The 26,934-nt window shown below is 36.5% G+C and overlaps 1 protein-coding gene across 1 annotated transcript in view; it reads right to left on the minus strand.

The window, feature by feature from the left end:
* Ccdc122 (coiled-coil domain containing 122) overlaps positions 1-23,357 on the minus strand; it is a 39,856-nt gene extending 16,499 nt beyond the window's left edge. The window contains exons 1-3 of the mRNA XM_051195774.1: positions 23,244-23,357; positions 11,223-11,621; positions 10,408-10,524 (exon numbers count right to left, since the gene is read on the minus strand). Coding sequence (XP_051051731.1) covers positions 10,408-10,524; positions 11,223-11,621; positions 23,244-23,357 — 630 coding nt within the window. The remainder of the gene's footprint in view (positions 1-10,407; positions 10,525-11,222; positions 11,622-23,243) is intronic.
* Between the last annotated feature and the right edge of the window lie 3,577 nt (positions 23,358-26,934).

The raw sequence follows: 26,934 nt of genomic DNA on the forward strand, positions 1-26,934 counted from the left end.
AAACTACTAACTCCTCAGAAAAAAATATGCCAAACATAACAAAAACAAAGAAAACACTATAAAACCAAAACATACAAACTTATATACAAACCACCCCCCAAAAAAGGATAGTAACTTGCAATAGAAGACACTGTCCATTTTTTGCTTTAATTCAATGGGGTGTAAGACTCCTCCCTTCCCTAGCATTGTCATTTCTGTCAGCATTGTATGTTTCATAGATAGTGGGGCAGACTTCCAGTGAGGCAGATGTTCAGACAAATGAAGCCTATCCGGCCTTACAGATAGGAACTTCTGTACATGTAAATTTTTCTCGGCCTGAATTTCTTGGCTTTGGCCCCACTAAGGAGGAGCTAAGTATGGTGACAACAGGTCCAGCACCTATTGCCGATTAATGGCTGTTGGGGGTGCCAGGCTCATTTGTGGTTGCCATATCAGGCTGTGGTATGTTCTAGGGGCAGTGCCAAGTGAGAGTGCTTCTGATTAAGGCAGAAACTCACTTGTGGCACAGGTTCTGTTGGCTGTTTGCTAGCAGACACACGTTCTAGGTTGGTTCAGAGAGAATCAGCCCACAGGAAGTATCCCAAACTGTGGCTCCTACTCCATCTACACAGTTGCACTGTGCCAGCCAAGTTCACCTTACTGTCATTAGATGTTTAAGGATGAATGATGGGCATAGCAGGAGTTGCTAGTCTGAGCAGGATAGTGGTCCTGGTCAGTCTGTTTCAATTACTATAACCACACACTGCTCAAAAGTGGTTTGAATCTGCCATGCTATCTAGATGCCCATTAATCAACTTCTAAGCAATTCAAGAAAAGTATTCCTTTATTCATCCATGTATTTTTTCCACTGCAAGTCATTTGCAAGATTATTCCTTTCCTCATTAAGAATATTATTCAGCATTTCTTAGTGAAAATATACCAGAAATAAGGTTTACCAGCTTTTGATTATTTGAAATTTCATTATTTCTCCTTTGCTTAAGAAAAAGAATCTCATGAAATATAAAATTCTTGATCAATATATTTTCTTTTAACACTTATGATACTTTCTGTTGTTTATTAGCCACCAATGTTGCTGACATTAAAAAAAAAAGCATTTATTGATGGGAGATGTCATTCTATATATGTTTCTCATACTGGTTAATAATAAAGCACTGTTGGCCAATAGGAAAGGAAGATAGGAGGGACTAGGAGACAAGGAGGAAAGAGGAAGTAGGAAGGAGAAGTCAAGATGGATAGCCTGGAGAGAACAGAACCGCCATTCCTCCGCTCTCAGTAAGACCACGTGGAAATACATAGAAATAGGTTAATAATTAAAACAGAGCTAGCCGATAAGCAACTAGTAATGGGCCAACAGATTATATCAAATACTGAGTCTCAGTGTGCATTATTTGGGGCTGGCGCGGCGGCGGGACAACACAAGACCGGCAGTGGGAGGAAAAACCGTACACCTTACAAATGGCGCCCACGTGGCTAGTAAGAACTTCCACTTAAAATTTAACAAAAGCTTAAAAAGGGGGTTTTAGAAACAAAAGAACAGAGACAAGCAAGGTTTCTTGGTAGCAGTATTTTTCTTGGTTGAACTCTGCGAGAGACAAGCAGATATTTGCGCGGCTCCTTTAAGGGAAGATTCCTGACTCAGCATAAGGGGCAAAAAACCGCAAGGCTTTTAAGAAACTCTGCTAACAATTCATTGGTGTGTATGAGAGCTGGCAATGGCAGGGACCACATCTCCAAGCCGGCAGCATGGGGCTGGATTGCAGTGCAGACCAAGGCAGTAACCACAGCTCTCAATGCTGGCGGTAAAATAGCCGCCGCCATCTTTGGTAAACCAGGCAGGAACAACTATGACTTTCATTTCAGCAATGTTGCTGTTTACCAGATAAAAGACTCGTGGCCAAAAAAAGGTAAAGATTTATAGTAAGACAGATTCATATTAAGAAAAACCTCTAAAGGTTACAGTGTGTTTTAAAATATACGTAGACATGGGGGAAAAATGAAACGGTTTTAAAAAGACAAAGAGGAACTGGGTGTGGTGGCACGCACCTTTAATCCCAGAACTTGAGAGACAGAGGCAAGCAGATCTCTTGTGATTTCAAAGTAAACCTGGTATGCAGAGTGAATTCCAGGACCGATAAAAGTTACACAGAGAAACCCTGTCTCAAAAAATGAAAAAATAAAAGTAAAATAAACAGTAGTAATAAAGCCACGTAAAGATGAAAAGCTCAGAGAGAATCTGGTTACTGTATGCTATTGTGTTGTCTCTGCATTGTTTGACTACTGAGAAAATAATAACAACTGATAAAGGAAATGCTGCTGCATTAATTCAATTTATATATTTTAAAAATGCTTTGACTCAAAGATTTAAGTTCAAGGACAAGTTACTGGGGAAAAGGATTTCTATTTTTGTTTCCACAGAAAATGAAAAGCTGTGGATTCCTTCCAGACTAATGTGGTTTGAGCAAGCTAGACCCCCTGAAACAGAGTACCAGGTGATCCTACATTCAAAACAGCTGAACAAAGCAGCCTTGCAGACTACAGCCAAGATTTCTGCGTCTTCTTAGGATTCCCCCATGACAGCGCCTTTTACCAGCAGGAAGTAGTTTGGAAAGAACGACGCCCAAATTCCCAAATATTGTTTATAAATGTTTGTTTTCATTTAAATTGACTTGGTTATAAATGGTTAATGATCATAGCCAATTCTTTTTAAAGGTAAAAAGGGAATTATGGTATAGATATGAATACTTTGTTTTGGAATGGATTTTCATTTATTGCTACAATTTAAGGTCAATTTTGTGATATGTATATTTCTCCTCTTGTTTAAGTATTGTTTAGAAATGTAATGTATAATTCAATACAGATTATAGATAGTATCAATGATAGTCAGATATTATATTTACGTTAGTTAAGTTTTCTAGATATATAGAGATGTATTTGAGATGAATAGGCATTCTTCAAACATTTCAAAGACCTACAGAATATGGCATTTAAAATGGTTTAGGGTTTTCGTGACAGTGAGACATAATTGCTCTTGGCAATACCACCTGCACCAGAAAGGAAGATGGACATTGAAGAAAAACGTCATGGAGTTTGCCTCCAATATGGTAAGACTAGCCATTTGGACAAGATACTGCTCTTGTCTGGACTGTTTGACTTTGTGCTGTATAAATTGGACATGCAGGGCCCACAGAAAAGTGACTGCTGATTCAAGATGGACATTGCTACAACGGCCCTGCTTCATGGAAGAGTCTGCCAGACAGTCTGCAGGACACAGAGAAAAGTGACTGACAAACTGCCAATACAAGAAGACAGTTTAAACTTTCCTGCTTTGCTGAAGAGTCTGCCAGACACACTATGGCCTATGGGCTGAAGATGGAAGATTACAAAAGAACTTCGGGTGATCAGGCAATGAGTTGTCTCTGTCATTTGTAGAGTTTAAATATTATCCTTCTGTGGTCTTTGATGGAGTTGAAGACAGATAGTTATGGTTATTGTTTTCCTTAGTTAAGCTTAAAGATAAGTTACATGTATGACTTTAGACTCACAAATATAGGATAGATGATAGAATAGTTTCTTTTAATCTTGCTAAATGTTAATGGACTAAATATTGTTAACTGTGATTCTTATTTGATAACTGTTGTATAATATATTTTGCTATGTTAAGGTTAAAACCCTTCTTTTTGTTTAGACAGAAAAGAGGAGATGATAGGAGATGTCATTCTGTATATGTTTCTCATACTGGTTAATAATAAAGCACTGTTGGCCAATAGGAAAGGAAGATAGGAGGGACTAGGAGACAAGGAGGAAATAGGAAGTGGAGAGGAGGAGTCAGGATGGAGAGCCTGGAGAGAACAGAACCGCCATTCCTCCACTCTAGGTAAGACTACGTGGAAATACACAGAAATGGGTTAATAATTAAGGCAGAGCTAGCTGATAAGAAACAAGTAACCGGGCCAACAGGATTATATCAAATACAGAGTCTCAGTGTGCATTATTTGGGGCTGGCGCAGCGGCGGGACAAGACCAGCAGCGGCAGGAGGAAAAACCCATACACCTTACAATTTATCACCATTCTTGTGTAATTAATGTTTTTATGCCTGCTTTAAGAATTGTTCTTTGTATTTAGTTTCAATAACTTTAATGGCCTCAGATATTTTTCACTCTATCCTGCTTAAAATTTACTGAGTTTCTCAAATCTTCAAGTTACTCTTTATTCATATTTGGAAAATTCTTGACCAATATTTCTTCACATACTTTTTAGTTTCCCTCTTTCCCTTCTGGGACTAAATATATATATATATATATATATATATATATATATATATATATATATATTTGATATATATATCAAATTGTTCAATCTGGTCCCAGGGCCTCTGGGGCTTCTTTCTCCAGTGCCTTGACCAGGGACTTGAACTGTCATTTACAATGGGGGAAAGCTTACATTCTGTTGGGTCTAACCTGCTGTTAATTTCAGTAATTTTTCTTATCCATTCCATTTGGTTCTGTAACTTGATTATGTTTCCCTCTCTTATCTTATCATCTCCATCATGATACTTTTTCCTGCAGAATCTTAGCAGCCTCTAACCACCTTTGAGACAAATAGAACTATATTTCTATTTTTAAATCTTCCTCTGCTTCCAGGTAGCCCCCTTTCTCTTTCTTCAGATGTCTTCTAAAGTTTTATTATTAATTCAAATAGTATTCACATGTTGCAAACTCTGGATTTTGTTATTTTCTTCCGAAAGTATTGAGTTCTGTTTTGACCGGAGGGAAGTCTTTCCTCCAGCTGTTGTCTCAGTATCATTATGGGTGCTATGGTTTGAATGAGAAAAATGTCCTCACAGGCTAATGTGCTTGAATACTAGTATCTCAGTTCATGACATTGTTTTGAGAAGCTGTAGAACCTTTTGACCATGGGACCAACCTAATAGGCATAGGCTAGTAAGGGTGGCCATTAGAGAGTCACATTACTGCCTGGCCATGCCTCCAGCAGGAGCTCTCTGCTTCCAGTCTGCAGGTAAGGAGTGCCAACTGCATCTTCCTACTGCCATGAGCTCTGCTGTTTTCTCCCTGCCTTGAAGCACTGTACCCTTTGAACTGGGAGGCTAAAATAAATCCTCCTTCCTTTAAGTTGCATAGTAGTCCTTACTACTAGGGTTCACCAGTAGTTCACCAGTGTCAGAAGACAGGTACATTCTCTTATGGGGGAAACTGAAATCTCAACTCCTCAATATTCTACCTTTGTTTCCACTTGAGGACCTTAGAATTGTATTCACACATTCAGTTCAAATTACAAAAGAGGCATTAAAAGGAACTAATATGCAAATCTGAGGTTCCTTGTAAAGCCAAATTTAGTATTAACCCAAATAATATCATGAGGGAGTAAGTCTAGAAAACAGTATAAAATTATTTCAAATGTAAACTATTTTATCATAATTATTAAGAGAAAGTATATTACTAAAAGAATTAATATTACTTAATTATTAAGAGAATGTAACAGCCCAGGTCTTATAACTCTCTAGTCCTAATTCCTGGTACAAAAAGATATGTGTAATACAGTGCTCACTCCAACAGTACTTTTAATAATGGAACTGGATAAATGTTCATTTATCCAGTGATAGAAACTAAGTGTGATAGAAACTAAGGTATAGAAATATTGCTGGATATTTTATAGCAGTTAAAAAGAATAATATGGACTAACATATATTAAAATGAAAAAATATTAGGACATATGAATAAGCAAATTGGCTGCAAAATTATATGTGCAGTACACACATAATGTACCCATATCTTGTTATAAGTGCGTTTGTGTATAAACCATGAGTAATAAATAGGTGAAAACAATAGGAAAGCATAATGTTATAGGAGGTAGTTTCAAAGGAATGATACAGTGTTCTCTCTAATATTTTACATTTTCATTAAGGAGAGTATATTCAATTTTAAATATGACTGGGAGAAAGATTTCAACATATCTGGAATCATATTTTATTCTGTTTCATTAGATGTAAAACCTTATACAAATTATTAAACTTATAAAAGTATGATATGTTATTATGAAAAGTTAAATTATATGTTTTATATAAAGTTTTTGGAAAGATGTGGGATGTCTTTCTGTGTGGTTTGAATATGTTCTATTACCATTGGTTAATAAAGAAGCTGATTTGTCCAATAGCCGGGAAGAATAGAGCCAGTAGGAAAATCCAAGCAGAGACACAAGGAGAAGAGCAAAGTTGGGCAGCCACCAGCAGCGGTTGGGGAAACAAGATGTGAGGTAACAAGCCATAAGACTCATGGTGAAATATAGACTAATAGAAATGGGATAATTTAGTTGTAAGTGCTAGTTAATAATAAGCCACAGCTAATAAGCCAAACAGATTGTAGTAAACATTAAGCCTCTGTGTGGTTATTCAGGAACTGGTGGGCAGGAAAGAAACACTGGTTACAGAAAATACCAGGAACCAAAAATAATAAATCAATTAATAGTCAATATTTGTTCTTGCACTTCCTCTAGATTAATAAATTCTTACCATGTTATCATGCTATTTACTTGAATAGGTTTTTAAAGATTCATTTTGTTGTCTTTAAGTGTGTGTGTGTGTGTGTGTGTGTGTGTGTGTGTGTGTGTGTGTGTGTTTCTGTGTATGTGCACATGAGAGACCATGAGTTCAGGTGCCTACAGAGGACAGAAGCATCAGATTCCCCAAAGTGGAAAACATCAGGCAGATGAGAACTCATGTGATTTGGGCAATCAAACTCAGGTCTTTCATAAAAGTAGTGAGTGGTCTTAATCACTGAGCTAACTCTCCAGTCCTACTTGAATAATTATTATATCACTTTTAGTTCACTTTTCCCCCTTTGCTTCCCTGAGTTTTCATATATGACTGATTGGCTTCTGGCTCTGTAATCGTTTCTGTTCTTAACATCAATAAATGTATGCATTTGTCAGTTGCATAGACGAATGCTGTGTCAAATACTCTTTGTTTGTAGTGGCTCTATAAGTGCACTAATTTTCCCTGTCCTATAATTGTTAAGGCTGGACTATACAAAATTTAGGCAAGAGTAAGCCATCAATGCTTTATAGAACGTCAGTTACCGTAAAATACTGCTTGCAACAGTCATCAATTGCTAAATCATCTTAAACTTCTCCAGTTTTTTCTTGAATTTGGCAAATAACACTTATGCTTTGAACTAAAAAAATTATCTGTTGCTAAGTGCTTTATAGTTGAAGCTTTGTGTGCATTTGTGTGCATGCTCTCCTTTTTTTTTTTTTTTTTTTTGTGAGTCATAGTTTATTCTTGCTTTCATCTTCCAAAATATATCAAGACAGAAAATAGGGAGAAAAAGAAAGAAATTTAGGGATACATATTTAGTAATGTTTAATAATGTCCCTTTTCCCCATTTCATATATGACCTAAGAATATTGAAAGCATTATTTCTTCGATAAAGATTGAAATTTAAGAGCTGTTTCTATTTTTTGAATAACAAATATAGAGGATAAGAAATTAGACTCTAAAGTATATCATTAATAAATGTTTGAAAACATTAAAGATTAGAATTAAATAATAGTATAATTAGGGCATATCTTTCCCTACATAAATATAAATTAAAACTGAATCAAGGACCTTAACTTAAAACAGGGAATGCTTCTAAAGGAAAACACAGAAAATACACTTCACTTCAAGATGTCCATACAGATAAGAACTTTCTTATTAGGATTCTAATTTCAGAAGAAATATCCCCAATGATTAACAAATGGGATGTCATGACATTTTAATGGCTTTACACAGCAAACAGAACAGACAGCTTAAGAATGGGTGAAAATATCTGCCACACTATCCTACTAACGGAGAACTGACGTCCACAAATTATAAACAATTGTAAAAATTAAACTCCAGAAATAAAAACAAGTGAGATAATAAACAGTTTTTAAAAGAAGAAAGACAAATGGCAATGGGTATTATTAAGATATGTAATACCTTCAGTCATTATGGAAATGCAAATTAAACTATTCTGAGACTTCACATCACCCCAGTCAAGTGGTATCAAGAACAGAAAAATAAGAAAAAGAAAGAAGGAAAGAAATGCTAGAGAGGATGTGGGAAGAGGAGTAACCCTTGTTCATTGCTGGTAGGAAAACAACTTAGTACAGCCACTATGGAGACCAGTGTGGATGCTTCTCAAAGTACTAAAAATAGAACTTCCATATGGCTGAGATATACCACTCCTAGGCATATGCCCAAGGGTTCATCTTTTACAGAGATTCCTGCAGTCATGTTTATTGCTACTCTTTTTTTAAATAATAACAAAGAAATACATGTGTAAAAACATGAATTGGTAGTGTAAATATAGTATATACACATGGCAGAATTTCATTAAGCTAAAATAAAAGTGAAATTATGATATTTATGGGGAAGTGTGTAGAACTGGAAAACATTATAGTAAGTCATATAATCCAGGCTCCAAACGACAAGTACTTATCTCTCATATGAAAATCTTCACCTCTAGCTGCTAATTATTTGTATCAAGGTAGGGGCAAATATAAGTAAAGGCCAGGAAATTTAGAAAGAGGCCCACGAGACTGGAGAAAAGAGCCTTTAATGGAGGGCATGGGAAGACAACAGAACAAAGTGAAAGGGAACCCTGGGGGTGAGAGTACAGTGGGGAAGAGGGCGGGACAGGAGGGAGGAAGGAGAAAGAGTAACCATCCCAAATGAAATGCATAGGCAAATCACACTGGAAACCTAACTTGTGAGATAATTTACAAATAAAAATGTAATGTTGTTTAAAAGGAATATACAGAAAAACTACTAAAAGTGATTTTTATTTTTTGTTTGCTGATTTATTGTTGTTTAGATACAGAGGCTTAAATAATTATTTCCATGTCACATTCTCATTGGTTTCTGTTTTATTGACATGTCCTTGACTTTTTCTCCTCTTTTACATGTCTTACAAATCTTTCTAAGAGCTAAGTGTGTCTTCTCTATTGTAGGAAATCAAAAATATTTAAGCATAGAGTTTATGTGGGTATTTTTGTCTTTAGAAATGTTTCTTTAACACACAGTTAAAATTTCTCTTGCATTCTTTAATGATTTTAAGAGAGTATAACCATAAGTAGTATAGACAAGAATTCAACTTAGCATCTCTATATAGTTTAACCAATGTTGTCACATTTAATTGTGTATGGTGGGGTATAAGTGGATTTTGTGTGCTGTGATGCATGTGTGTGGGGTTGAGTGCAAGCCACAATGACACAAGCATGCAGGTCAGAAGATAACCTGTACCAGCAGGATCTGTTCTTCCTTCATGGGATGGTATTTGGGCTGTTAGTCTTGGCAGCAAGCATCCTCACCTGCTGAACTATCTCATTGGTTTATTTTGTTTATGCCATTCATACATGGAAATTACTTTTAGATCTTTTCTGTTTCATTAATAATTTTTCTATTTTCACACCAGTTATATATACCTTACTACTTATAAAATCTTAATAGATTGATGTATAAAGGAACAAAAATATAAATGAAATACTTAATCTAATTTGAATTCCTACTGAACTATAAGATTAAATCACATGGTTTTTGTTTTGTTTTGTTTTTTACTGAAAATAGGTAAAGGTAAAGGCTTTCATCTTAAAATTATGTAGATGGTTTCATATCATGTTAAATTGTTGGTAAATGTGAAAATTATTTTTTTACTTGCCATTAACAGCATTCTTTTCCATACTTGTTCTCCATTCATACAAACAATAACCACAAATATTTAGGGTGGCACCAACATGTTGAGAAATTAGTTTCCCTTTCATTTTCCTTCATTTGCTTTGGTTTGGAAACAGAGTCATACTCAATAGCCGGGACCAAACTCGAATTTGTGGCAATCCATCTATCCTAAATTCTGGGATGATGGGCAAGAACTTGATTCTTGAGAGTTCAAATATGAAATCAAGAAGTTTAGAACAGTAATGTTTTCTGCTGCCCTTTGCTCTATTTTCAAGATTCCAATGTTTAGAATGGTCACCCTGTTTGACCATCTAAGCCTTTGCTTTCCAGTCATTAATTGCCATATGGTTGGTAGACTGAGATCTTGAAGAATTCCAGAGAATTCTAAGGCAGTTATCTTTTTTTGGCATGGTATTACTTTGAAGACCAGGCTAGCTTCAAACTCTGTCCTTCCAAGTGCTAGGGCTTTAGGCATGTGTCATACCCTGTATAGACTTTATTTGATGTGACACTGGCTTTGTTCAAATACCTTCACATATTTGAATGAACTATTTTAATGGCTTATATATAGTCAAGTTTTTTTCTTGTTCCGTAGCTGTTTTGAAAATTAAAAGAAAAATATATAAATAGAAATATAGCTTAAACTTAAGACATAATCTCATGAAATATTTAAGTATAGATAATTAAGACTCACCTCTATTTCTTTTCTTAGTTTTTCATGTTTCTTTTTCTCTTCTTCAATAAAATAGGTCTTCTCAATGATTGAATCTTTTACTGTCAAAATTTTACCCATTAGCTCTGAAATTTCTTCCTGGATATTTGTAAAATTAAAATATACAAGTCAAAAACCCAATGGTTGAAAATAAGTCCAAGACTTTCTGTGCTACTGTAATTTATGAAAACTAGCCTAGTCAAAAGTTAAATTTGTAAAACAGTATTAAAACATTTTCTATAGACATACAAAATTAAAAGCCATTATTTACACAAAACAAACTTGGATTTGAAAACAAATAAGACACAAAGGAAAGCAGTAGTTGTGTAGATGATTTCCTGACAAGAGTGCAAAGAATACTTTTTAATTCTCTAGCAAGGAGTGGTAGATATTTTAAGTCAGTATCCTCTATGGTTTTCAAAGATTAGTAAGAAGAATATAAAGATGCCCAATGTGCAATCACAAATTCAGCTTGTTTGCATAATAACATTAATCACATGAATTGATTTGGGCTAGATTCATCAGAATAGAAGCCAGAGGCTGAACATTTTTCATGAATTACACTTTCTGCAGTAAATGGATTAATTGGTTACTGTCATTTTGAACACATGTACATATATCTGCATCTCCCTTAAGCATCTGCACATATGGGAAATTGTTATTTAACTTATTTATCTGCTTAAGTTTTAAAAATTGTGAAAACACTTTCTGTATGTAGGTATTACATTAATTTAACTATTGTTTACTATATACACTTACAAAAAGCAGAAGAGGGTTTAATAAGTAACACTTCAAACCTGTATTTGTGTTGCATATTTCCCCTGTGGATTTTGGAGACTTTCCTTCAGATCTTCTTTCATCACCTTTAGGTTTTTTATGAGATCTCTTTTTTCATACAGTTCAGTCATAAATGAGCATTTGCTTTCTGTCTCTCTTAAACTATCTTTATAGGCTTTTATTTTTGCATAATATGCATTATATTTTATCATTTGTTCCTCAAATTTTTCTTGGGTTGTTTCTGTGTCAAATTTAAGCTTTACACTTTCTGAATGTAAAGACTCAATTTGAGCTTTCAAAAGTCCACACTGAAGTTTGGAATTTTCCATGGCAACATCTTGCTGGTGCATTTGCCTCTCTGTTTCTTTAGCTTCTGCAGCAGTAGCTGCAATTTGTTTTTCAAGATCATGAAGCTCAATCTGTAATGTATTTCATAAATATCATTAATGATTAATTCATTGTATTCAGCACAGAGGAAAGTCATTATTTTAATTCATAATGCACATAAGAAGTCACGACATAAAAATACATTTATAAGATATAGAAAAATGATTCATAATAGAAGACATGCAATAGCATAATACACACTAATTTTGGAATCATGTAAGAGTCCCAGAGTTGTATATTTCTTACTTGCTCATCTAATTCTCAAGTATTAAAGTTATGCAATTTACCATCATATGCATAAAAGAGATAGTTGGTCATTTTAAAAATGCATTTATAGGTACCAGAAATATTCATTCAAATGAGACTGTTTGATAAACTTTATAAGCCCAGAGTTAAATTACCTAAAGACTACATTCCAGTGCCTTTCCTGCTTTTTACCAAACTCTATGATCACACAGAAGCTTAATTACCCCATCCAAATCTCACTTTACTTGCAAAATGAATATAAAGGTATCTATTTTGCTTTCCCAGGGCATTAGTTTTTGCTTACTCATGCATCCTTGTTAAGACCTAGTTTTCTTATAACCAGTTTTCATTGGCTCTCCTTAGTCATTTCTTATAACTTCTCAATCTCAATAGCTCCTTCAAATATATGACTTCCTCAGTGTTCAGTCATCAGGTTTTTCTTGTCATCCTATATATAGATATTGGGCAATTACATAAATCATTCCATCTTTTCTATTTTCTGATGAAGTTTCACAGACTATATGTGGTTATTGAGTTTTATACTCAACTGCAATGGTACACTTCAAATTAATCATGTCCCACCTCAAATTCATCATGTCCCCAAATCAGAATTTGCTTCATCCCTCTCTAACCTATTTCTGTTTGTATCAATTTTCGATTGTCACAGCACAAAGCCTCAGTGACATATAACATGGTGTTATTCGTCATGGACATGCCTGGGAGAAGCTGGTGTTGCTAGGTGATGCATATGCCTGAGAGCAGGGATCTGACTTTGGTCAGGTTTGCTTCTATTCATGGGGCTTGTTGTACTTCTCTATTAAGTGGCTTTTAGGGGAAACACACATTAAGCCCTCTTAAACAAAGGCCATGTATTCACTGAGTTCCTTCTCTTGGTTTTTCTGAAAAGGGAAAACTAAATTATCCCATGTGAAATTAAGCATAGCTGCTGCTGGCTACCCAGGTAAAAGGTAAAGGAGGGCATTTGTTGTCTGCTTCCTTCAATAAAGAGAAAAACCAAACCAAAAAAAAAAAAAAAAAAAAAAAGTCTTTTTATTTGTCCTTTGTGTTTTTCACATTATACCTACTGATCTCACCCATCTCTCTCCCCATGAGAATAAAACAAAATAAAATTTAAGAGGAATAAAGGGGGGGAGCTGCAGTGTGACACAGTGAGTCATACAGTAAACCCCTTATCCATACATCTTTACATGCAGGCATTTATTGCAAAAAATCACTGGTCTGGTTCAAGGCTTTGCTACACCATCAACACCAGGTTCTCACTGGAACTCTCCCTGGACATCCTGTTGCTGCCCTCTGTCAAGGAGATTCTGCAGCCCTGGGTTCACAGGACCAACCCCACTCCCACCTCCATATGCAAGCAGATCACAGATGGAATGGAATTTAGGCCAACACATAACCCTGGTTCTAGACCTGGGTAGTTACAGGGTTGGTCAGTCTGCCAGCTCTGCCCAGTCTTCACCACCGGGGGGAGGGGGGGAGCTCTCCAGCATTGCCCCTTGATGAACAAGTTCTTCGACTTTTGCATCTTCAGGGTCAGTTCTCTATACCTAACACCTTCAAGGCCAGCTCTTATGTGTTATCCAGAAGAGGTGTGGGGGCCTCTCTCCTGAGGGATGCAGCTGGTGAGATGCAGGGACAGCTCTCTTCCTCTTATGACCTCAGGGACAGTTTTGTTATGTGCCTTGGGTGTTGATGAGCAGGGGGATAGTGCATCTCCCCCCACCCATGCGGTCACAAGAGAGGTGAGGAATGGGAACAGCTTTCCCATGCTCACAATCTTGCTGGCTCACCCACACCCCCAGCACGGTCAATTCTACTGTTTCCCAGGTGAGGTTCAAGGCCCACTTTACTGAGTGTTGCAGTTAAGGAAGTAGACAGCGATACATATAGCCAGAAGATGGAAGACTGGGAACACCTCTATGTTGGTGGTAGCAATGTAGTTCAATTTAGCCACTATCAGAATCAGTTTGAGTGCTCCTCAAAATGTAAAACAGAACTGCTATGACACTCAGGCTTATACAGAAAAAATAAAGGTCAACAGACAAAAAAAGAAAAGAAAAGAAAAGGTAAAGGAGGAAGGTGAGGCACAAATGAGATGCCAACACCCACACATACAGTTATCATTATTATCACTACCATACAAAGGATAAAACTGAAGTTCAGAGATGTTAAATAGGAAAGGCAACCAACTCTGGAATCCTGACTTCAAACCTAAGAATGCTTGATCCTGTGGTTTGCAATTTTTATTTTGTCTACTAGACCAATAAATATGCAAGGCACCTCTTCTTAGTAGATCTAAAATTTAATAAACAGAAATGGAAGTTGGTAAAAATGTTATATCTAACAAAGCCTTTTTCAAGATGAGAGATAAATATATTTCAAAGCAAGCACAAACCAAGGAAAATCATGACCACCAGCCCATTACTCCCGAAGATATCTGAAGGATTATTATACAAAGAAAAGGAAGAAAGACAACCTTAATAATGACAACACAGGGAAGAATAAATTTCAGAAGAGGGATGGCTAAACAAAGGAATCCATCATATGCAACTCAATGAACTAATAACTGCCCGATACTAATAGGAGGGAAAGTACAAAACAATTATCTCACCAACCAGAAAAATAACCAACAAAATTATGGGAATTAGTAAACATCTGTCTATAATAACCTTAATTGTAAATGAATTCAATTTAACCAGTAAAGGGACATGGGCTATCTAAGTGATAAGCACAACAACAACAACAAAAAAACTAGACCCAACTTCTGTTTTCTCCAGAAAACAAAACAAAACACAAACTTCACTTGTAAGACACCCACAGACTGAGAGTCAAAAGACAGAAGGTACTCTACCCAGCAAACAGAAACTGAAAATAGGTTGGCATATCTATTCTGGTACTAGATAACTTTGCATCAAAGTTATCTAGAAGAAACAAAGAGGACCACAACAGATCAATAAAAAGGAAAAATGCATAATGAAGATAAAATAATTGTAGGTATACATACATGAAACATTGAGGCTTCTATAATGGGCAAAAAATGTCAAATGGACATTGTTACAGCAGTAGTGAGATTTCTATCTCTCTATATAGGTCATACAAACTAAAAAAATAGCACAGTTAAAGTTAAATATAGGTTACATTATATAAAAACTCAAACAGACTTAACAAATGAATAGAGAATAGTTCACCCTAGAAACAATAAACACACATTCTTCTCAGTGGGTCATTGAACCTTCTCTGAAATAGCCCATATTCTAGGGCACAAATTAAGTCTTACCAAATCCAAAAGAATCAAAATAAGTTCCTGTATCTTATCAGATCATAGTGAAACAAAACTAAAAATCAATATAAAAATATATAAAGAGTACAGAAATATATGGAGATTGAACTGTACACTTTGGAATGATGAGTGAGTCATTAGAAAAACCAGAGAAGAAATTAAAAGTTCCTTGAATTGAACTGTAGTGGCTTGAATAATAAAGGTCCCCCCTAGACTAGGGCATTTGCATACTTGGTATCCTTTAAGGAGTTTTAGGGGAGGTGGTACAGCCTTAAAACACAAGGACATGCATCAATGAGAAAATGCTGAGAGTTAATATTATCTCCCCTCTTCCAGTTCACCCTCTGCTTCTAGTGTTAGTTAAAGATGAGATTTCTCAGCTTCCTGTTCCACTTAGCTGCTGCCATTCCTCATAGTCATTGTGGGCTCTCCCTCTAGAACTATAATCCAAAATAAACTCTACCTTCAGTAGGTTGCCTCTGGACCTGATTCTTTATTACAGCAAAGAAAAGTAAATAATGCAGAAGTGAAAACGGACATGCAATAATGCTAAGGCAGTTCTAAGAGAAATGCTCACAATGAATGTTTACATAAAACAATTTAAAATGTCTGAAATAACTAAACCTCAATGTCCCTGAAAATCAAGAACAATATAAACTTTAAAAAGCAATAGGTGGCAGGGAATAATAAAGATCATGACATAATAAACAAGTTAAATAAAATTTAAAAGAAACTTAAAAAATAGGTTCTTTGAAAAAATAAATGATATTGACAAATTCTCATCCAAATTAACCAAAAGAAAATGCTATGAGCTAGCAGGATGGCTCAGCAAGTAAAGGTGCTTGCTTCCAATCCTGACAACTTGAGCTTGACCCTCAGAAATCAAATAATGAAAAGAGAGAATGTGCTCCTGTAAGTTGTCCTCTGGCCTCCACAATGGCACCCAATGTGGGTACACACACACACAAATAAACAAATGGGGAAAATGAGAGATGATACAAACTATCAAGATTACAGATGAAAATGAATAAATGACTAAATGTATCAATAAAATACTGCTTATCATTAAGGAGTACTTTGAAATTCAAATTCCAAGGAACTAGAAAATTTAGAAGAAATGGATAAATTACTAAATAAAGATGATCTATGAAAATTAAATAAAGTATAGACAACTTAAACAGATCCATAATATTCACTGAGATTAAAGAAGCAATAATTTAAAAAAATTTTTTTAAATTTCCAACAATGAAAACTCCAGGTCCAGATGCATTCAGTGACAAATTTTACCAAGCCTTTAAGAGACTCTTTAACACTAAGGGTCCTCAAGCTCTTCTATAAAATAAAAAGGAAAAGTTACCAAATGCTTTCAATAAAGCCAGCATCATCAATGGTGTCAACAACAGATGGGAACAGGAAGAAGACAAAAAAAAAAAAAAAAACTGTAGACCAAGATCCTTGATGGATATAAGTACAAAAACTCTCAATAAATTTCTATCAAATTGGATTCAAGACTGCATTAAGATCATGTGTGTTTACCAAGTTGGTTCCATTCCAAGGTTGTAAGACTGATTAAGACATGTAAATTGGTAATAACTCAGCACATGAGTAGATTCAAGGAAAGAAAGCACATGATCACACCAGCCAGTGTAAAAAAGTCAGTTGTCAAAGTTCATAATAAAATCCCTGATGAAATTAGTAGTAGAAAGTACATACATCAACATAGTAAAGACTGTATTTGACAAACATATAGTCAACATAAAATTAACTAAAGAAAAACAGAGCATGTGTTCTAAAGTCTTTACCAAGGGTGCTTACTCTTTCCATTCTTTAATAAAATCCTTTTCAATTTAAGATAGTTTTTAATTTTTAATTGTGCTAGATACATATGTTTCTTTGTGTGGTTTTCATATATATGGGTGCATTACCCATAGAGGCTAGAAGAAGTCATGGATACCCTGCATCCACAAGCAGTTTTGAGCTACCTGACATTGGCTCTAGGAACTGCACTTTGGTCCTCTGTGAGGGCAGTATGCTCTGTTACCTGGAGAGCCATCTCTGCAGCCCCCTCTTTGCATTCCTATTCTACACAGTGCTCGAAGTCTTAGACAGAACAATAAGACAAGAGAAGGGGATAAAATGAGGCAAACTAGAAAGGATGAAGTCAGATTATCCTTATTTGCAGATGACACGATCCAATATACCTGACTCTACCAGAAACCTCTTAGAGATTGATAAATAGTTCCAGCAAAATAGGAAGGAAAAAAATCACTATACAAAGACTAGTAGCTTTTTATTTATAACAAATGCACCCAGAAAGATACCAAAGACAAAATTTTATTATCAGTAGGTTTAAAAATAACTAGGAATAAGTATAGTCAACAAAGTATAAGAACTCTACTGAGAAAACAGCACTGGAGTAGGATTGGGGCAAAAGCAAGCAAATCTCTGGAATTGGCCAACCAGCTAGATTAGCCAGGTTGTTGCCCTCCACATTTGTTGAGAGACCATCTCAAAAGACAAGGAGGAAAGTTACTGTGGGAAGACATCTGACATTGACTACTGGTCTCCATGTGCACATGCACACACATGCATGTACTCCCACATATGTGTGCACACATACACATACTGCTTCCTTGACACACACATACACCCATCCTCTCACAGAAGGGAATAGGCATAGAGAAGGATTTTCCTAACTAGGTTTTCTAATAACATAGGAAATAATTCCAAGAATTGACAGGAGATTACATGAAATTAAGATGCTTCTGCACTGTAAAGCAAATAGTCATCAACAAATAGAATAGGGAGAAATCTTTTCCAACTCAACATCAGACAGATGATTAGTGCTTAGGATACATAAAGAATAGCAAACATTAAATATCAAAAGTCCAAATCAATAAATGGGCTTATACCATGAAACAAGAAAAACAGATGGTCATTAGATATGTGAAAAAGTGTTCATTCTCATTGGTCATCAACCAACTGCAAACTAATATTTCTTTGAGATTCCCTCTTATCCTAGTCATAATAGTCATGACCAATAAAATGAAAAACAAATGCTTGGGAGGATATAGTTAAAGACAAAGCATTATTCTTTGCTAAACTGAATGTCAACTTGTACAGCCATTATAAAAATCAGTACATATTTCTGCAAACAGAACTATGATATGACCCAGCTAAATCACTCTTGGGTTCACACCTGAAGTGATCTAAATTGCACATTCATGTTTACAGCTGCACTAACCTCAATAGTCAGGAAGTGGAACCAGCCTAGATGTCCAGTAGATAACTGGAGAAAGCAAATTTAGTACATATACACAACAGAATTCTATGCAGCAATAAAGAAAAATGAAATTGTGGTATTTTCAGGAAAATGTGTGCAGCTGGAAACTGTTATATTGAGTGAAATAAACTAGTCTCAGCAAGACAAGACACATTTTCTCTCGTATGGGGAAAGTCTGTGTGTGTGTGTGTGTGTGTGTGTGTGTGTGTGTGTGTGTGTGTGTGTGTAAAATGAAACTAGAAAGAGGATCATGAGAGAGGAAGAAGAGAAGAGATCTGGAGAGAGGGGGAAATAGAGAAGATAATGAAATACATGTAAAAAGGAAAGCAGAAACATGGACTATCTGGGGGAGGAAAGGAAGCCACTTGGATTGGGAAGAGGGAGAATGCCCAGGGCAGCGGGGTGGAGAGAATGATTAAAGGATCTATTTGAAATGAGTTAGGTTGGATTTAACTGAGCTGACTAGGATGTCCTGCCTTTGTATTGTATGTATTAAACTCCAGAGGTATGTCCTTGTCATGATAGCAAACACACAAAAGTGGAAGTACAACTCTGTAAGAGCTTTCCTAAAGCTTTTTCCTTGACTCACTTGTGCTAACACTCTAGCTAGTCACATGACCAAACTCAGCCTCAAGGGGTGGAAATGTGTCCAGCACAATGGAAACACATAATAACTATTATACATTACAGAAGAAAGCAGGTCCGTCAAAAGAAAGCTAACCTGAATTTGCTCTTCAGAATGAGTCTCATTAGGAATAACAGACTTGTGGGCACAGGCAACCGTGATGAAGCATTTAAAGTGGAGAGCACTGGGAGAGCTACAGCACCATACTCACAGAGGGCCATGAGAGTGCTCTGAGGACACATGTGGGAGCCTTTAGATCCCACTTCCTTCCAGACCCTGATAACAAAGGAAATCTCTCTGAACTATATGGGGCTCTTTCTTTTTCTTTTTAAGGGGAGAGATAGAGCATGGGACATAGGAAAGTTCCAGACCATGTGACCCAGTTTGCAGGCCTGGCCTGCATACTATAAGTTAGAAAAACCCTGACAAATGCAAAGCTGTATCTCGAGATTGTCCTTGATCCAGGGATCAAGGGGTCTGGGCATCATAGTATGAAATGGAAGGGAGACTAAGGAATTCTCTGTAAGATCTGTGAGGTCACAGCACACTCTAATCAACTGTGGGTAGCTACTACCTGAATTCTGAAAGACAAAGGCAACTAGAGGATCTGTAAACCACCAGTAATATGTCATAGTGTGTATACAGATGAAGAGACCAAAAGTATACACCAGCACAGCAAGAAGTCACAAACGTACCCACAGGACCACCTTGAGAAACAATCTTTGTTTAATCTATATTCCATTTATTTCTGTATTTAATTGTTCATCCAATTCCACATCAAACCCCACTTAAATAACTGCAGGACACTTGCCATCCTTCTTTCTTTCTATCTACTACTGTCACTCTCTTTAAATCAATTTGAAAGGTTGAAAGAAAGGCATGTTAAACAAGTGAACTCTAACTTCAAGCCCTTCCACATAAGACTCCTCTGTTGTTTTCCTGGCAGTCATCTCAACTATGCATGCATATTCAGCAAATACTTGAAACACACCAAACACACTCCTCCCACAGTTTCCCTGTTCTGTAAACTGTACTGTTTCTCACCTGGGTAGCTAAAACCTGACTGTTTTCATTTGCCTCCACATTCTATTTGTCAGTGAAACTAGATGATTTGGACATCAAAATCAAATCTGGAATTTATGGATAGGATGTAGCTCAGTGGCAGAACATTTGTGTAGCACACATGAGGCTCTGGGCCCCAGCCCAGCACCAATAAATAAATAAACAAACAAATAGATAAATACCTCAAATGTATTTCTGGTATACCTTTATCATATATAGTACAGCCTTACTTCTAACTCAACTTATTTCCATTCCTGCCCATCTTTACCAGCTAGGTCCCATGTGTAAACAGAAATATCTTTTTAAAACATAAAGCATATGGCATGCTTCCCTGCTCAAGTTCCTCTCATGGTGTCCTGTCACATTAGTGACACAATTTAAATTCCTGCTATTCTGACAGGAGTAAGATGGCATCTCAGAGTTATTTTGATTTGCATTTCCCTGGTAGCTAAGGATGTTGAACACTTTCTTTTGTGTTAGGGATTTGTTGGGCTTAAGATTTTCTTTGGTCAATGAATCTATTTCTCCTAGTGTATCTTCAATGCCTGAGATTCTCTATTCCATCTCTTGTATTCTGTTGGTTAGGCTTGCACCTGCAGTTCCTGATCATTTACCCAGCTTTTCTATTTCCAGAATTCTCTCAGTTTGTGTTTTCTTTATTGTCTCCATTTCAGTTTTCAGGTCATGGACTATTTGAATTGTTTCCTTCATCTGTTTGATTGTTTTTCCTTGGCTTTCCTTAAGAGATTTGTTGATATCTTATATTTTTGGTCTGTTTTTTTCTTTCATTTCTTTCCATTTCATTTCCTCTTTTAGGGTCTCTATCATCTTTGTGAAGTTGTTTTTAGGGTCATTCTCTTCTGCTTCATCTGTGTTGGGATGTTCAAGTCTTGCTGGTGTAGAGTCCCTAGACTCCAGTGTTGTCATATTGATCTTTCTGTCATTGACTGTGTTCTTATACCGTTGTCTACCCATCCCTTCTTCCAGTGTGTAACAGTGGGCTCTCTCCCTCTTCCGGTGGGTACAGAACCAAGGTTCTCTTCTGGTGGGTGCAAGCTGGTCCAATACTCTGATGGCTCTCCTCATCCAGTGGGTGGAGGTGGGAATAGGGTGCTGGCAGACTGCAGATGGGCTGGTCCACTGGGACAGGTTACTCTCTGCACAATCACAAGTCCTTCGGAATCTCTGAGGAGGGCACCAGAAGGCAGGCTCCTTCCATGAGTGGAGGCACAACCAGGAGGCTGGCAGACTCTGGACAGGCTGATTGGCCTGTGCGTGCTCAGAAGGCCTCAGAAGGCTTTAAGCCTAGACTGAGGATATTCTTGTCCATTCATCATTTGCTCAGTTTTTGTCTTAAGTAAGTATCATAACAAGTACTTTTCATGGACCTAGAATTCTCTTTCTTTAACAAATTTTTTATTGATTTTTTTTGCTTTAAAATCCATTTGGATCTTATCAATTTCAGAATAAAACACAAGTCAGTTATCATTGTATATAGCTTCCACTATTTCTCCAAACCTTCTCTTGCTATACCATTGCCAAAATATTTTCAGTGCTATGAATGCGTCAATGCTAATGTCAAGCCTCTGTGAACTCTCTGGAATATTAGCCTCCTGACCTTTCACTCTGAAACTTGTCCCAGGTATTCAATACTCCAGCTGTCCTTTAAATCTTGACTTTGAAAGATCACTTCTTTAGTGAAAAGTCTATCTTGTGATAAATCTATATGGGGTTCATGCTTCTAACAATGGCAATGCCAAGTGGCATGAAATTACTTGTTTGATTTTTCTGTCTCCCTTCCCACAGGTGATGAACAATGCAAGAATAAACACAATGTTTTGTAAAACTTTTACTCAAAAATAGGCTTTCAGCATAAATAATGTCTGAAGCTTTATAAAAAGAAGTCATAAAAACTCTAAAAAAAAAACTAAGACATTGCTTTGTATTATATTCTACTTCGCAAATATATTTTAGGAGTGACTAACATAATAGAAATAAATACAAACCATCTATATTATATCAACCCAATTATTACCATTATATATCTATGAATATGTTAACACTTAAGTAAATGTCAAAATCAAGTCCTACTGTGTACTGCGGTCCCCAAAATGATACTTATATATAATTACAAGTCTAAAAGTCACACAACATTATTCTCTCCATTTTACAAAAGAGAGGGGAATTGTAGAGCTAAATATGCAAACCTGGATATGAAAGCAGGACAGTTCAGTTCTGGAACCTACTCTTTTAATTTCTATGGTCTCTGTAATAACACCTTTACATACATGGTTCCCTTTCTCTAGTCATATTCATAGAGGTGTAATTATGATCAATTATGTCTCATACAGAACCAATATGGCCTCCATCTTTCTTGCAGAATGATGAGAGAATTCTATGAAGAGGAAAGAACTCAGAGAAAGGCCACTTGAGATGTTCATTGGCAACCAGTCACTCAGACACCAGAGATGACATGGTTTTACTAATCTACAGTTTTATGGGAAAACATCCTAGGATCAATTTTAAATGATTCTATATGATGAGTTGGACTTTGTGTACTCACACTATAGCTATAATGACATTGTAGCTACAATGGCACTACATGGGACTGTGAAAAACCCCAAACATTCATATGGAACACTTTGGGAGCACAAAAAAACTTGAGGGAACAAATATGAATTTAAAATGAATCTCCAAATATTATTCTTTTCTTTGTGGCAGTAGTGGTGGTACTACTGTTGGTGTGTGTGCGTACGCACACACACACACATATGCATGTATGCATGTACATAAATGTGAAAACTAGGGGACAACCTCTGGCGTTGTTCCTCAAGCACCATCTACTTTGTTTTATGAGACAGGCTCTCTCACTGGCTTGGAGCCTGCCAAGTAGACTAGGCTGCCTAGGCTGTGAGCCATGGGGACCAGCCTTTTGCCACATCCCATCATGCTTGGCCTTGTTACATGGGTCATCAAACTCAGAGTCTCTTGCTTGTGTGGCAAGCACTTTACCAACTGAACTGTTCTCTAAGCCCCTGGCTATTCTTCATGAGAATATGACTTCATAAGAATATCACATATCACTAAAAATTCTACAGAAGCTAGATACATTTCCAAGATTATATGAAATTAGTTACCTGCAAATGGAAGAGAATTTTCTTATGTTTTTCTATTTCTGATGTTTGTGATTGTTGTCGTTTTGCAGCTTGCTCAACAGCATCAGTTAATGAAGATGTGTCTTCTCTGCTCATAGCTAGACAAGAGAATAAGATATTTAATAAAAGTTAAATGTGGACATTGTAAGAAAGCCATATTTCTTTCTATAAATTCATTACAAAACAATGTTTTTCCTTACAAGTAACTGAATTCAGGATTGATAGCCTCTCTTTCTGGCCCTAAGCAACGTGGAGAAACAGGCAATAGTAATGTCATTGCAGGGTTGCTTACTTCAATGCTGCACCAGCTCTTTATAGAAATGGTTTTCTTCATTTCTTAATCCAGCGCTCTCACACATCACACTTGCAGTGCTACCATAGTAAGTGAAATCTACTCAAGAGTTGTTTATTTTTCAGCATAGTATTGATTTTTAATTACTTATTTTTTTGAAATTATAACTCATGAACTCCTCCAAGTCCCCGTGTACTCCCGTCACTCTTCTTTCAAATTCATGACCTTCTAACAATTAATTGGTATTACATATATATGTATATATACATGTATACATACATACACACACATAAATATATATGTATATATATACATGCATAAGTAGAACACGTTTAGTCTGTTTAATGTAATTTGTATATATGTTTTCAGGGCTGACCACTTGGTATTGGATAATCAATTGGTGTGCTCTACTCTGGGGTAGACCCTCTCCCACATACTCTCAGCATTTTTTAGTTGTGTGGTCCTGTTTTCTAAATATTACATAAAGCATATAAACCTTGCATATGTCTATTCCTAATGAAATATGATTGCTTCCTCCTCCTCTAACTTGCTACCAATTTTAACAGCATGGTTCTTCCATTCCTTTCTGCTAGTTCTGCTGATCTTCCAGCATTTATTAACTTTGCTTCCCCACCTCCTTTAGGAATACCTTCATCCTTCTTCGCATTGTCTTCTGACATTCTTTGACTATAGCTCCTTTCCCTGGATTAGTTTGCCTCCTATACTCCTACAAAACAATAAAGATAATGTCTCACTCTTCCTTCTTTCCTGTCAAATATTCATGATTCCAACAGTTGTTAAATACATTACAAAACGATTAAAGACTGTTCACTATTAGTATCAATAATTAAACAAAATAATTAAGTGATTTAGGAAGAAAGAAAAACTATATTTAAATTTTGGTTTTTCTGCTTTTTAGATGTCAGGAGCTTGAGGAAGTCTTTTATCTTTTGTCTTTATCTGTGAAGGCTCACAGGGCCAAGGTAATAATTAAAGATATTATAATACAATCCTATATGCACATACACACACATGCAATACCTGACATACAGTGAGTAATTATTATGGATTAGTAGCAGGAACTTCCAGTACTGTGTTGAAATACATTTTAACCATCACACATAGGAAACGATTCTATCAGCATTTAAAAGTTTCTGTCCAGTGTTATTTTGACCAGTGCAGGTCCTAAGCAGGTTTGAAAACATATTTCTTTACCTTTTATTTAGGAATTACAGACAAAGTGAAGACATAAAGACATTATTCCAGCAAAAGAAGAAAGGGAAAGGGAAAGAATGGCACTACACCAGAGTGGCATGGTAACAGAACTGAGGGCGCTGCAGGTTTCAGGAAAGCCAGCATCAGAGGAAACCACACAGGCTCTTATGATGAAAAGGTGGACTCAGTGCCAACAGTACTGGTGAGATTAGAAATTACCACCTTCTACGCATGAGGAAGTTTCTAGTCACTTCACTAATCGTTAGCAAAACCCCAGAATTTTATAGGTGTTGTAAATCAAACCTGTACTAAAGTGATTCAAACTTTGCAAGGAAAAAAAGATCCTAAATGTCAAGTACATGCAAGGAAACCTCCACAGAGACATATCAGCAATCACTGAGCATCTCTTCTAAAGATTAAACACCAGACACGCACACACGCACACACACACACACACACACACACACACATACACAAATGCACACACACGCACACATGAGAGAGGGGGGAAGAAAGGGAGAGAGAGAAAGAGAAAGAGAGAGAGTTACACATGGCTTCTAAACTTCTAAATGGCTGAGATGTGTTTCATAAAAGTAAGAAACTCAAAATGGATTGCTTCTGAGGTGAGGAGATAGAAACTATTTTATAACAAGTAGAAGAATCCCTGAAAGCTTAACTAGCAGATTGTCAGAATCATGTGAGAAGTTAGGGTTCTTTTTTATGTCTTCATGTTACTTCCTTCTAATCTTACTTGGACCTTCCTTCTTACCAGGTGTCTTCCTGATTCTCAGTTCATTCCCTTTTCATTTCTCTGTTCTACGTCATTCCCTTGTGACACAAAGAACTGCCTCAGATTAGTATTGCTGGATGCAAATGTTACATTCTCTAGCTGATTTGTTTCATTTGATGGGCTAAGACTTCATTCTTAATTTTACCTACCTGCCTTGAAAATACATTACTTTATACTTAACTTAGTGCTTTCAACTGACTACAGTGCTAAGTGCTTCTGTCACACCTACTTCTGCTGGATGCTAAGCACTTAAGATTTTTAAGCCTTCTGTATAACATTTATTTTGCTCTTGGTAGTGTTCTAAGTAGTTTACATATGAATTCATTTGACTCCATGTGGTAGATATTTACCAAAAGCTCACTGAGGTACAGATCAAGGAATTTATAGTCAGCTATTGTGATGTGAGTTGAAGTCATGTAATTTGGTACCAAAGTTCATTGTTTTAATGCTAAACTATGCTAGAATACTGCTTTTTAAAGGGAAGAATCATGTCTCTATACCACTTCAGAATCAAATCTGATTGTTAACCATTTGCTTTTCCCAGTGCTGGGGATTGACCCCAGGATCTATTGCGTGCTTAGCACACATTTTACTACCGAACTTCTCCTTTTCTACCCACACTACTGTCACCCACTTTTCTTGTTTGGGGAACTATTTCAGGACAGTAGCTCCAGCACTCCAATTTGCATGGTTCAATAGGGAACACAACTTCATGCTCTAAGTTCCTGTTAGGCGAACTTATCTTCCTAGCACGTTTAATCTCTCCCCTCTGATCCAGTGCCACTTGTCCAGTCTGCCTAAAGCTAGACACCGGTCCCATTACATTCCATATCCCTCCTAACTCAGGCTTTAGGAGAAGCCTTCAGACTTTCAAATCATTCCTTAACATGAAAATGTATCCCCACTTGAGCTTGGTACAATCCCTAATTTGACACAGCTGCATGCTCCAACTCATCTTTTGTGTTCCCAGGAACTCGAGCTCCACCTTCAGCGGACTCTCCAGCCTCTTTACTGATCTTTGTCTTTACCTTTTTGCTTTAAATGAACGGCAGAAATACTGCCGTTTCCTCAATTCACTAACTCTAACAATGTCCTCAGAGACGTTACTCTGAACATAGTCTCAAAATACTTTCCTTCTTTATCTGGTTATATGTATTAGCCCAAATCTAACCAATGGGAATTCCATCACACATTAACATGATCTCCTTCAGGTAGCAACCCTTTTATAGTCAAGACACTAGCTATCCTCTTCCCTTCCTCTCATTCTTGAGCCCACCAGAGTCAAGCACGTGCCAGGCCACCTTTGGAGCACCTCTCCGTGGTATCAATGTCCTCCAAGTTTTCACATCCAAAGGACCAAATCAATCTTCCTTTCA

Source organism: Phodopus roborovskii, unplaced genomic scaffold (assembly GCF_943737965.1).
Source record: "Phodopus roborovskii unplaced genomic scaffold, PHOROB, whole genome shotgun sequence".
Lineage (NCBI taxonomy): Eukaryota > Metazoa > Chordata > Mammalia > Rodentia > Cricetidae > Phodopus > Phodopus roborovskii.